We start from the raw sequence: 13,241 nt of genomic DNA on the forward strand, positions 1-13,241 counted from the left end.
ATTGGGTTTGGATCCACTAGATGTGTCTTCTTACGTGGCTTTGTCTTTTTTGTCCTTTCTCATTCAGTCTAATCTGTCCCCGGCTTCCATAGGTAAAATATTGGCTGGAGTTTCTTTTTTCCTTAAGTTTGCAGGCCTTCCTGCTCTTACCTCTTTCTTTCAGGTCACCCAGGTTTTGAAGGGCCTCAAAAAGTCTAGGCCCTCTTTAGATAATAGGCGTCCCATATCTATCCCCATTTTGATCGATCTTCTTCAGATCCTTCAAGATGTCTGCTCATCCAATTTCGAATCTTTGCTTTTTAAGGCTGCTTTCTCTATAGCATTCTTTGGAGCCCTTCGGTTAGGTGAGTTTACTGCAGCAAATAGAAACGCTTTTTCATTTCTCCATTTTTCTCATGTTCAGTTTGACGTCGGTTCTGTCCGTCTGTTTTTGTCCAGATCAAAGTCCTCTCAGGTTGGCCAGTGGTTTTCTTTATCCAGTTCTCCTAATGAGGCTATCTGTCCCGTGTTTCATGTTCGTAATTATCTTTTGGTCAGACCATTGAGTAACGATTCCTTTTTTATTCATGAAGACTTGTCCTCTCTAACTAGGTACCAGTTCTCAGCTGTTTTGGCCTCCTGTTTGAAGCGCTTGAATTTATCTGGGTACCAATTTTCTTCCCATTCTTTCCGAATTGGCGCTGCCACCACAGCTGATTCTATAGGTTTTTCAGAGAGTAAGGTTAAAAAAGTGGGCAGGTGGGGCAGCAATAGATATAAGTTATATGTTCGTCCCAGTCTTCTAACTTTATGATTCTCTTTCAGATTTATCCAGGAATATCGCTTGGGTCATAGGTCACTCCTACGTGTTCTGGGCTTACAAGCACTCCGGATCCAGATCATACTCTGCTAACCTGGGGCTTGATCCTGATTTATTTTTAATTTTATGGTCAGGTGTTAGAGGTATGCGGTGGCGCAATTTAAAAGACCACCTAGCTTATTTGTCTTCTGTCTGGCCTCAACCCCAAGTGATAGTTATCCACGTGGGGGCTAATGACTTGGGTAAATTCAACACATGGGACTTGTTATGTGAAATGAAAAGGGATCTCTATTCCATAACTCAAATGTTCCCAGGTTCAGTGTTAGTATATTCTGAGATGGTTCCCAGGCTGTTATGGTCGCCGCACGGCACCCTTTTCTACGTGGATAGAATCCGCAGACGGCTAAATAGGACGATTCATAGTTTTATGCCTTCAATTGGTGGCTCTTCCTTTCGTCATTCCGAGTTAGAGGGTTTTTTGCCTGGGTTGTTTCGGGTTGACCAAATTCATCTGTCAGGCATTGGCCTGGACATTTTTAATATGGGTATCCAGTCCATGATCGAATCAGCCACGGTGGTGGGGGGGCCTCGGCCAACAGCTTCGCGGTTGGCCCCGGCCGGTGGGGAGTAGTCGTCCAGCTTTTGCTGGATGGACAGAAATTAATTTGATTTTAAAGTTTTAAGTTTAGCCAATTTGGCCTTTTGTAATTTAATTTATTTATTGAGAAAATTTTTGTAACCCCGCCCCCACATTTTATGGATGACACCGTGGCCAATTTTACCAAAGTTAAATAAAAATGTTGTATCAAATTGTTGTTTGGTCTCCTTATTCAATACCTCTGTACTAGCCCATGTGAGGCTACGGCAGTATGCTGAGCCTGCATGGGATAGAGCAGAGGGAGAAGTGGGCTGCCGCGCTCTGGGGTAGTAACAGCCTCTGATTGGTCAGCTGCGGCAGCCCCCTTCTCTGATAGGTCCGTTCGCGTGAGGTAAAACCCGCACTGGACGAGCCTATATAAGGGAGAGGCTGAGGCGATTTGCTCAGTCACATCTCCTGACAAGCAGCATCGCCCGCCCGCCCACCCTTACCTGTCAGTTTGTCATAATAAGTCATGGGGTCGTCTGTATGGGGGGAGTAGTCGTCCAGCTTTTGCTGGATGGACAGAAATTAATTTGATTTTAAAGTTTTAAGTTTAGCCAATTTGGCCTTTTGTAATTTAATTTATTTATTGAGAAAATTTTTGTAACCCCGCCCCCACATTTTATGGATGACACCGTGGCCAATTTTACCAAAGTTAAATAAAAATGTTGTATCAAATTGTTGTTTGGTCTCCTTATTCAATACCTCTGTACTAGCCCATGTCAGCTTGTCATCTGTGGAGGTCTTGACATCTCGAGCAGAGATCAGCCGGAAAGCTGCTGAGTGGTGAGAGATATAATGGAGATATAATATCCCACCATGCCCACAAAGTAATGTACCTGATTTTTTGTGAGGGGAAAGGGGACATTTTTGGTTAGCTTCGACCTTGTTCAACTGGGGTTTGATAATTTCTCTGTCTATCACATACCCCAAATGGTGGGCTTTCTCTAGCCCAGTCATGCTTTCTCAAGGTTCATCATAGAGTGTAGGGCATCACAGGGCATCCAGGACTAACTGTACCTTTTTTAGAGGACTTTCCCAGCCCTGGCTAAAGATGACAATGTCATATAGGTAAGCCTGTAAGAATTCCTTATAGGGTTTTAGGAATTTGTCAATTGGTGTCTGAAAGATGGCATAGTGTTACAAACCCTCTGGTGTGGCAAATGCCATCCTAATCTTTCAGTTAAATAGTCTACCTCAGGCACTGGATAGGCATCCAGCTTGGAGACGTCATTTAACTTTTGAAAACTATAAAAGAACCCGCCAGGTTCCATTTGGCTCAGGGACTATGATTAAAGGACTTGACCAATGACTCAAAAACTTTTAAAAAATTCCCATTTCAAACATATTTCTAAGCTCCATTGATACAATCTTTCGATGGGATTTGGAAATATGGAATGGCTTAAGTCAGATTAGAGATGACCCAAACACAGCTGGGGTGGACAAATCAAAATGTCTAATTTGATTTGATCCCCATTGAAGTCAAAGGGAACTTAATCTGGTAAATACATTTTCACAATTTTTAACACTAATATTGCCAAGAGATTGGCAAAAAAAGTGCACAGAGGGCTGGACAGTTAGGCTCCATGCACATCAGATGCTCAAAAACAGCTAAAAAAAAATCTGGATCATTTTTTTTTATATATTGCATTTTTTGTCAGCGTTTTCGCAGGGTTTAGGAGCATTTTCAACAGTGTTTAGGAGTGGTGGTGTTTTTGTTAAGAATCAGGCGGCTGCCTGCAATGTAACTGCAAATGTTCAATACATGTCACTTTACAGAATAGCAGACATTACTCTGTAATACTCAATCATAACTGAATTTGTTAGCAAAAGAAGAAAACAAACTAGGAATACTAATTGGAATATACATAAATAGATGCACACGAGGTAGAGCACATCTCACATAAAAAATGTTTTATTCACATTCATGTGATCATGGCTGCAGTGTAGTTCCATATAATAAATTGGGGGAGCAATTGGCACTTGCAAATTCATGGATGTGCCGATTTGATATTTACAAAGGCGTGTTCACTGGTATTAGCACACTGAATTGAGAGCAACCATTACTTCCGGGTTTTCTTAGTAAATTAACCCCATAGAATAACACTATTTGCTTTTAGGGGCAAGGAAAAAAAATCTCAAACTAGCTGCTAGGAGCTGCTAACAAGCTAGTGTGCATGGGGCCTTAATATAATAATGCTTAGTGTTATTAAAAATGATAATTTCCGTAAAAATAAACTGCTTGCCTGTGAAGTGGTGCAACTCTACCATGTAAATAAACGAGTAAAGTAGTATAGTAAAATCGACATCTACAAAAGGAAAAAAGCTGCTTAAAATGCTGTTATATCACATTTCTCCATATGCGTCCCTTATTTTGCAAATAGTGCAACAGAGACCCCCCCAAAACACATACTAATTACTTATCAAGGAGTATGAGGGTCTGGTATGTATTTGGGGGGTACTGTTTGCATTATTTACAAAATACAGGAGGTTTGCAGACTAAAGTAAATACACAGTAAATACACTTTTTTTTCTGTGTCACTTGCTATATGTATATCAAAAAGACATGGAATACCCCAACATCCATACCACTACTATGCAAAGAAAAAAAATACCCCCAAAATGAATACCAAACCCTTCAGATACAGATTTGAGAAAAAACAAATACATTCCTATAATGCAAGTATGCAGCTTGACAGGCTAGGAACCATACCAGGATACCATGCCCTCAATATGTGGGGGGGGGGGGGGGGAGAGACATGTTGATTAAAAACAAGGGCCTCTTCCCACTACCCTGACCAGGTGGTTGTGGGGGTAAGGGAAATTTTATTGAAATCTGGAAGCCCAATGTAAGATACGGGAGCCCCCAGATATCATCCTTTCCCCCACGTGAATAAGTAAGGAGTACATAGAAAGATGAGTGTCTAGTATGTATTTTAGGGGGCATGCCAAAAGGTCTAGTAGAATTTTTTAAGAAAATGTCTCCAGCTCACCATTTAGGGCTGCCAGGAACTTCTCAAACCATTCTGAAAAAAATTGCATCATCTGCTGTAATACAAATTTATTTGAAGACTGGTTTCATTTTCAATCAATTTCAATGGTAGTTCAAGTTCAAAACTTCCACATTTGAAAGATTTTACAAAGGTTGGGGTGGTGGCTATGCAAACCTGCTGGAGTGATGGGGGCATGGAAAGTTAGTACCGGCTGTAACAGAAACCGGGCGACCACAGGCAGTTGGGGCACAGGAGTAGTTCCCCCGGGAAAGCTGAAAGAACCCATTACCTGGTTTGAACATTCTACCTTGTCTGGCCATGAACTGGGAAGGCAAAGAGGTCTGTGGTGTCTGTGCCCTCTGAGAGTGGATGGTGTAGATATACTCTGAAAAAGAACAAAATATATAGTTTCAAAAATGCACACAGAGCTGCGTCAACATCATAACATAACAGCTATACCAGAACACACATACCAGTATTGAGTCATGAATTTATAAATTTGAACACGATTTGGATAAATTCATGACTCAACACTGGTATGTATGTTCTGGTATGGCTTTTATGTTCCGATGTTGACGCAGCTCTGTGTGCATTTTTGAAACTATATATTTTGTTCTTTTTCATAGTATATCTACACCGTCTTCTCCATGCCCCTGAAGAAGGGAAACATGCTTAATTTCCCGAAACACGTTGGGATAAGGAGAAATGTTTTTTCCAACATAAATTTATGTAGCAGTTTATGAGCATTTTCTAATTTTATCCTTCACTACTTTTGGAGATTGTTGTTATATCTCTCACATATAAGCAATTATTAGTCACGCATGTTAAGGGTCATTATGTGTTTCTGATTTAGATTTGGTATCATCTGCACTGCCATAATAGCAACTGTCCAGAGGTACTGGGAGTTTGTTTTGGGTAAGCACTGATATGGCTAAAATGGCAAACAACAATATTTATTTAATACTAAATAATTGTCTCTGGTTTTGTATGGTACTACTTTATACCATTATAGTATGTTATAGTATGCTTTGTTTTCTAAACAGTGGCATATGTATAAAACAATCCCCAGAAGAAGTCTTTGGTGGCGAAACATGTCAGGATAGATACAAAATTGTCACTGCCTGTTTGAAAAAAAAAAAGAAAACAATTCTATGTCTGATACACCTAAAAACAAGTCTTGGTTTATTTGTTTGTCAAATAACAACATTTATTTTTATTTTTTTGTACTAACAAAAATATGTTTTTATATATACATTTTTTGTTTCTATTGCGCATATGGCACCCTTAAATTTCCCCCAAAAAACTTTTCTGTATATATTTTATTTGAATTCTGTATCCATGTGAAAATATTTTTTTTACGTAAAGTGTTGCTTGCTTTTTTATTCTTGGATAGATGTTTGGCCTTACTCAAAATGTTCTTTTTTTTTTACAGGCAATAAAAGTTTGCTTCAATGAATGCTTTTTTACCAGACATGAATTATCATTCCTTTCCCAGTCTAATATTGCAAGCTCAACAAATGATGGTATTTTGACAAAAGCAGAAGACTGTTATAAAAAAATTGAAAACCAAAATGTCATTCCTGAGTTTATATCAATGAAATTTACACCATCAAATAAACATGTTTGTTATAAAGAGGTAAACAACAAAATATTTACCTAAAAAATTGAATAATTATTTGTGTATTTGTCTCTCTCCCCCCCATCACACACTTTGTTACCCCATAGGTGTCAGTGGTGTCAGTCTTTTCAGTTTAATTGTTTTACACCCCCAAAAACTGAACATTCTCTGTTATATATTTATCACACTGGTTACAGGCTATGTCCTGGATCGTGGTAGTATATGATTTGAAGTAAAGATAAATGACAATTGATATATCACTTGCCAATGATTGTGCTCTTGGACAAACTAGGCTACATTTATTATACAGTTATATGATAACCCATCTCCAAAACATTAAGACGCATTTTGGGTTATAACCCCCAGTTTAAGAAACATTGTTCTAAAGGGTAAAACCTTGGTCTGTTTTTATGAAATTCCTTATGTGATTTTGATTTTCTAACCTTAGAGGACAGATGAAATGTTGTCTGTATGTGAAGTTGAAGCAATACTCAAGGAGAAATTGGCTAAAAAGAAAAGAGAATTCTTTGATGACAGCTTTAGAAAGATATCCTGGTAAGGTCACATATGTGTGTTTGTTTGGTAGAACAGTATTAAGGAGAACCAGTGATTATAGGCATTGAATTGAATTGATAAAACACAGCCTTACCTATCAATAGAGACGAGTGAACTTCAGAAATGTATGACTAGTTGTGGTTCGGACAAACTTTAAAAAAAATTGAAAAACCCCCTAAATTTGGAGGTTTTGAACTTGAACTACTATTGAAGTCGATTGAAATTCAAACCAGTCTCCAAAGAAATGTATACTACAGAGCAGCAAATGATTCAAATTTGTTCAGAATAGTTTGAGAAGCTCTTGGCAGCCCTGAATGATGAGCTGGAGTTTTTTTCTACTAGAAGTTTTGGCACTGGCAGTAAGCTAATGGTGCTCAGACAAGAGCAAACGATACAAGGCAAAACAGCCTTTAACCCTTTCGCTGCCAGGACCATACAGTGTATGGACCTACAGCACTGCTTCCAGCTGGCCAGGACCTGACAGTCCTCCTTCTGCTATGGGCTCATGATTACTTCAGTTGTGTTTATCAGCCCCGTTCCTTTCCTTCAATGGGAATAGTGAGTAATTGCTCCTGTGTCCATTGATCACTGGGGCATAGTAAACAGTGTCTTCAGTTTTGTGAATGACTAGAAATCTGTATACAGACTCCTATTTGTTAATGTACAATGTAGCTAAAGCAGCAGAGAATGGGACTTACTTCAGTCCCTTTCTCTGTCTCAAAAAAGAGATGTCAGGGGTCTATTTTAGATCTGATATCGCACCAAAGCAACACCCCACCCAAAATAAAAAATAAAACATAGTAAGGCCGCGTACACACGATCGGTCCATCCGATGAGAATGAACCGATGGACCGTTTTCATTGGTTATCCAATAAAGCTGACTGATGGTCCGTCATGCCTATACACCATCGGTTAAAATTCAGATCGTGTCAGAACGCAGTAACGTAAAACACAACGACGTGCTAAAAAAAATGAAGTTCAATGCTTCCAAGCATGCGTCGACTTGATTCTGAGCATGCGTGAATTTTTTAATTTAAAACAAGTTGGCTTTTTTTTAACCGATGGTTAAATAACCGATGGCGCCCACACACGATCGGTTTGGACCGATGAAAACGGTCCATCAGACCATTCTCATCGGATGGACCGATCGTGTGTATGCGGCATTAGGCCTGGTTTACACAGGGCATACTACAGCGTATGCCCCTGCAAGGCCGTGTTTACCTGTACAGGGATGCACAGGTGTTTATCCCTGTGCAGGCAGTCCCATTGATCTCAGTTGATATCCATGTGGGTCCGGGTGCATGCTCCTGAGCTCACATGATCTGTGTTTGGGGTCATGCAACTACACCCACACAAATGTAAGATTGGGAGCAGTAGCTGTGCCCGTGCAGTTGTTGCATCCCACCTGACATGAATAGAACTGCCTGCGTGGGGATGCACGGAACACTTGTGCATCCCTGTGCAGGTAAATACGGCGCACCATGGGAATACACTTCAGTTTGCCCCATGAGAATGAGTCCATAGTAGTAATGTACAAAAAATTTGGTTTAAGCCTGGATCAACCAAAATTGACAATAATCATATATCTAAAAATAATTCAATGAAAATATTCCAGCTTCATCCACAAGGGATGCAGTTCTAATGGTTCATAGTAGTAATGTAGCAGCAATTTTGTAAGTTATGTTGGGTTCGTGTGCACTAATAATGATTTTAGTGCATTTTTAGTAAAAATTGTGATTTGATGAATATTTGCCCAACTATTGCGAGGCGTAAAAACTCAGTAGCACTTTTTTTTATCCTAAAGGTTGTGTACTTCAGAAAATGTATGGTTTGGGGGGTATTTCACAAGCTCTGCAAGCGTTGATAATCAATACACGGCTCTCTATAGAGGAAATGATCTTTCTTTGCACCCGGTATGGGTGCAGTTTGCCATCTTCGCCCTGGACACCGAATGACCTTGTCCCGGCATTGCACCTAAGTGGACTGTTTTATTTATATTTTTTGCCATGGCCTTCTTATTACTTTATCATTATTTCTTTATAATATCAATAATATCAAGTGGATTTGGCACATAACAAATTCACATTTATACATATTGTAGCAAGCGCTGTTTAAACATATTAGTTTCACTGCGCAGGTCAAATAACACAGTATTATCAGCTACTACTCATATATATATTGTTTTAAAGTCTCTTTTTGATAATATAATGTATGTACTGTAGTTATCACATTTCTTTCCCCGGCTCAATAAAGTATGTATTACAGGTGATACTCAAAAAATTTGAATATCGTGCAAAAGTTCGTTTATTTCACTAATGCAACTTAAAAGGTGAAAATAGGGTGAAACTGTTCAAGCTATGATTTGTCAAAATTGTGATGATTATGGCTTACAGCTCATGAAAACCCCAAATTCACAATCTCAGAAAATTAGAATATTACATACAATCAATAAAACAAGGATTGCATATGTACTCAGTACTTGGTTTGGGGCTCTTTTGCAGCAATTACTGCCTCAATGTGGCGTGGCATGGAAGCTATCAGCCTGTGGCAGTGCTGAGGTGTTATGGAAGACCAGGATGCTTCAATAGCGGCCTTCAGCTCTTCTGCATTGTTCGGTTTCATGTCTCTCATCTTTCTCTTGGCAATGCCCCATAGATTCTCTATGGGGTTCAGGTCAGACAAGTTTGCTGGCCAATCAAGCACAGTAATCCCACGGTCATTGAACCAGGTTTTGGTGCTTTTGGCAGTGTGGGCAGGTGCCAAGTCCTGCTGGAAAATGAAGTCAGCATCCCCGTAGAGCTCGTCTGCAGAAGGAAGCATGAAGTGCTCCAAAATCTCCTGGTAGATGGCTGCATTGACCCTGAACTTAATGAAGCACAGTGGACCAACACCAGCAGATGACATGGCTCCCCAAATCATTGACTGTGGAAACTTCACACTGGACTTCAAGCATCTTGCAGTGTGTGCCTCTCCATTCTTCCTCCATACTCTGGGTCCTTGGTTTCCAAATGAGATGCATAATTTGCTCTCATCAGAAAAGAGGACTTTGGACCCCTGAGCAACAGACCAGGTGTGTTTTTCTTTAGCTCAGGTAAGACGCTTCTGACGTTGTTTGTTGTTCAGCAGTGGCTTGACAAGAGGAATACGACATTTGAAGCCCATGTCCAGGACCCGTCTGTGTGTGGTGGCTCTTGATGCACTGACTCCAGCCTCAGTCCACTCCTTGTGAAAGTCCCCAACACTTTTGAATGACCTTTTCCTGACAATCCTCTACAGGCTGCGGTCATCCCTGCTGCTTGTGCACCTATTTCTTCCACACTTTTCCCTTGCACATAACTTTATATTAATGTGCTTTGATACAGCACTTTGGGAACATCCAACTTCTTTTGCAATTACCTTTTGAGGCTTTCCCTCCTTATGGAGGGTGTCAATGATGATTTTCTGCACAACTGTCAGGTCAGCAGTCTTTCCCATGATTGTGATTCCTACTGAACCCGACTGAGAGACCATTAAAAGGCTCAGGAACCCTTTGCAGATGTTATGGCTTAATTAGCTGATTAGAGTGGGACATATTTGGGTAGATTCAGGTAGGGGCGCGCAAAACTAGGTTGGCGTAGCCTAGCGTGTTTACACTACGCCGCCTTAAGTAAGAGAGGCAAGTACATGATTCTCAAGCCACTTACCTCCTTACTTAGGGCGGCGTAGTGTAAACGCGGCGGGCGTAAGGGCGCCTAATTCAAATGGGTTGGAGGGGGGCGTGTTGTATGGTAATGAGGCTTGACCTCACGTTTTTGACGTTTTTTGTTACTGCGCATGCGCCGGGCGCCTACATTTCCCAGTGCGCATTGCGGCTAAGTAAGGCGTACGGGCCTATTGATTTCGACGTGGACGTAAACAACGTAAATCCCGATTCGCGGACGACTTACGCAAACGACGTAAAAAAATCGAACCTCGTGGCGGGAACGGCGGCCATACTTTAACATTGTTATTCCACCTCATAGGTGGAATAACTTTAGGCCGCCTAAGGCCTTACGGAAACGGCGTAAAGCGACTGCGGCGGCCGGGCGTACGTTCGGGAATCGACGTAGAAACTCATTTACATATTCTACGCCGGCCGCAATGGAAGCGCCACCTAGCGGCTATCCGAAAAATTGCAATCTAAGATAGGACGGCACAAGCTGTCCTGTCTTAGATATGTTTAAGCGTATATCTGTTTGAGCATACGCTTAAACATACGGCGGCGTAGATTCTGAGTTAGGTCGGCTTATCTACTGATAAGCCGGCCTAACTCTTTGTGAATCTACCTGAAAGAGTCTAGAATATTGCACCTTTTCACAATATTCAAATTTTCTGAGATTGTGGATTTGGAGTTTTCATGAGCTGTAAGCTGTAATGAGTCTCTCTCATATATTAGTTTCACCTTTTAAGTTGCATTAGTGAAATAAATGAACTTTTGCACGATATTCTAATTTTTCGAGTATCACCTGTATGTGCAAAATTTGGAGTATATTGACATTGTCATTTGACATCTGGTTTATACCGGATTCCATTTGCTATTGCCATATAATTGATATACATAATTCTCATATTGTACTCATGTACAGAACACTCTGGGGTCGATTTACTAAAACTGGAGAGTGCATAAACTGGTGCACCTGTGCATGGTAGCCAATCAGCTTCTAAATTCAGCTTGTTAAATTAAGCTGTGACAAAAAAACTGGAAGCTGATTGGTTTCTATGCAGAGTGCCACCAGATTTTGCACTTTCTGGTTTTAGGCCCAGTTCACACCATAGAATCGCAGTCTAGATGCGTTCCAGATTTTTTTCTGCATGCATGTTTTTGATGCGTTAAAGTGCTTTTTGATGCAGTCCAGTAAATCCCCCCCCCCCTTTATTCTTAACTCTAAATAAGGACATGTGTGTTCCAGTGCATTTTTTGGTATATTTAGGTGCATTCCATTTTTAATGCATTTTTCAGTGTAACAGTACAGTCCAGTGCAGGAAAAATGCAACATGTTCTACTTTTTTTTTCTGGAACTGGAACGCACTGGAACTGCAAGCAATGGTGTGAACTATGCCATTGGAAACCACATAACCTACTTTCTTTGCATGTTTGATGCATACAAAAAAAGCACTGGACTGCATGTGGTAATTCAACCCTTAAATGACTAGATTTTATGAATATTCATAAAGCAGCTATCTGAGCCCATCAGCCTCATTACTCTAAATCAGTGTTTCTCAATTCCAGTCCTCAGGCCCCCCCAACAGGTCATGTTTTCAGGATTTCCATTATTTTGCACAGGTGATTTGATCAGTTTCACTGCCTTGGTAATCACCACAGCCTTTTCATCTGAGGGAAATCCTGAAAACCTGACCTGTTGGGGGGGCCTGAGGACTGGAATTGAGAAACACTGCTCTAAATGTACACACAATATCCAAGCCTATATAAGACTGAAAAATATATATATTTTTAGCCCCAATAGAGAATTATTGCTGTATAGCCCTTTATTATTACATATATTCTGCTAATGTTGTTCTGCAATATCTGTTGGCTTAAAGTTAGTGATGTCTTGTATTAATATTAAAAATATTAATTTAATTTAGTGAAATCACAAATCAAGAAAACAGTCAGGATGGGATGACAATGGAGCAACTACATGGGGCATTAGACCAACTGAACACTGAACTCACCGCAATCTTGGAGAAAGAAGTTGAATCACAGAAGAATCAAAACAATTCAGAGGGACAATCTTTTTATTTAAAAGCACTATTTTTTGAAAAAGAGTGCTTAATTAAAAAAATTGATAATTTAGAGAAACAAATTACTTATCTCAGCAACATAATGTAAAGATGTTTTCAATAATTATACAGCTGTAAAATGGTATTTTAAATCTAGGAGTTATATACAATTGTATACACTCTGTATATAAATTTCACTTTTATCCTAGTATAATGTCAATGATTCAATGCATAATCCCTTTTCCTTTCTGCAGTACTGATGAAATGATACTGTAGCTCTGCCTGTTGTCACCATGTATAATAAACTTCAATATTTGTGCTGCCTGATATGATGAGATTTGCTTTCTCCCAACAAATATTGTTTCAATAGTTTTCAAATAGGATTAGGATAGACACCAATCAGCCATAACTTTATGACCACCCATCTAATATTGAGTAGGTTCACATTTTGCCACAAAAATAGCCCCACCCATTGAGGCATGGATGCCACCAGCCCTCTGAAGGTGGCACCAAGCCATCGCTAGTAGATTTTTTAGGTCTGTAAGTTGCCAAGTGGAGCTTCCATGGATCAGATTGATTTTAAAAGCGCATAGATGCTTGATTGAATTGAAATCTGAAGAAAATACAGGGCAATTGTCATTTGTTAACGTTGCCAGGCTTCCCAAGTTTGTTGCATAGTTGCAGCAAGTCCACATTGCATGACTCCAGATCAACATTCTTTGCAAACATTCTGCAAATCTGCTGCAAGTTCTGGATTAGTTATGTTGTGCGATAGTCATCCCACCACAGGGGGTCACTCTGGCTGAATTTTCATGCTGTAGACTTGCAGAGCTCTTGCTGTAGACTCACCACTGAAACTTTGCTCTTGCTAGATACTTGCCACGCAAATTTGCTAGA

General features: G+C 40.1%; 1 protein-coding gene across 1 annotated transcript in view; it reads left to right on the forward strand.

Moving 5' to 3' along the window:
- Positions 1 to 12,671, forward strand: part of LOC120915130 — a 34,347-nt gene extending 21,676 nt beyond the window's left edge. Inside the window, exons 9-11 of the mRNA XM_040325389.1 lie at positions 5,865 to 6,068; positions 6,499 to 6,605; positions 12,210 to 12,671. Of these exons, the coding sequence (XP_040181323.1) occupies positions 5,865 to 6,068; positions 6,499 to 6,605; positions 12,210 to 12,453 (555 nt within the window). The 3' untranslated portion in view covers positions 12,454 to 12,671. The remainder of the gene's footprint in view (positions 1 to 5,864; positions 6,069 to 6,498; positions 6,606 to 12,209) is intronic.
- The last annotated feature ends 570 nt before the right edge of the window (positions 12,672 to 13,241 follow it).

Source organism: Rana temporaria, chromosome 10 (genome assembly GCF_905171775.1).
Source record: "Rana temporaria chromosome 10, aRanTem1.1, whole genome shotgun sequence".
NCBI lineage: Eukaryota > Metazoa > Chordata > Amphibia > Anura > Ranidae > Rana > Rana temporaria.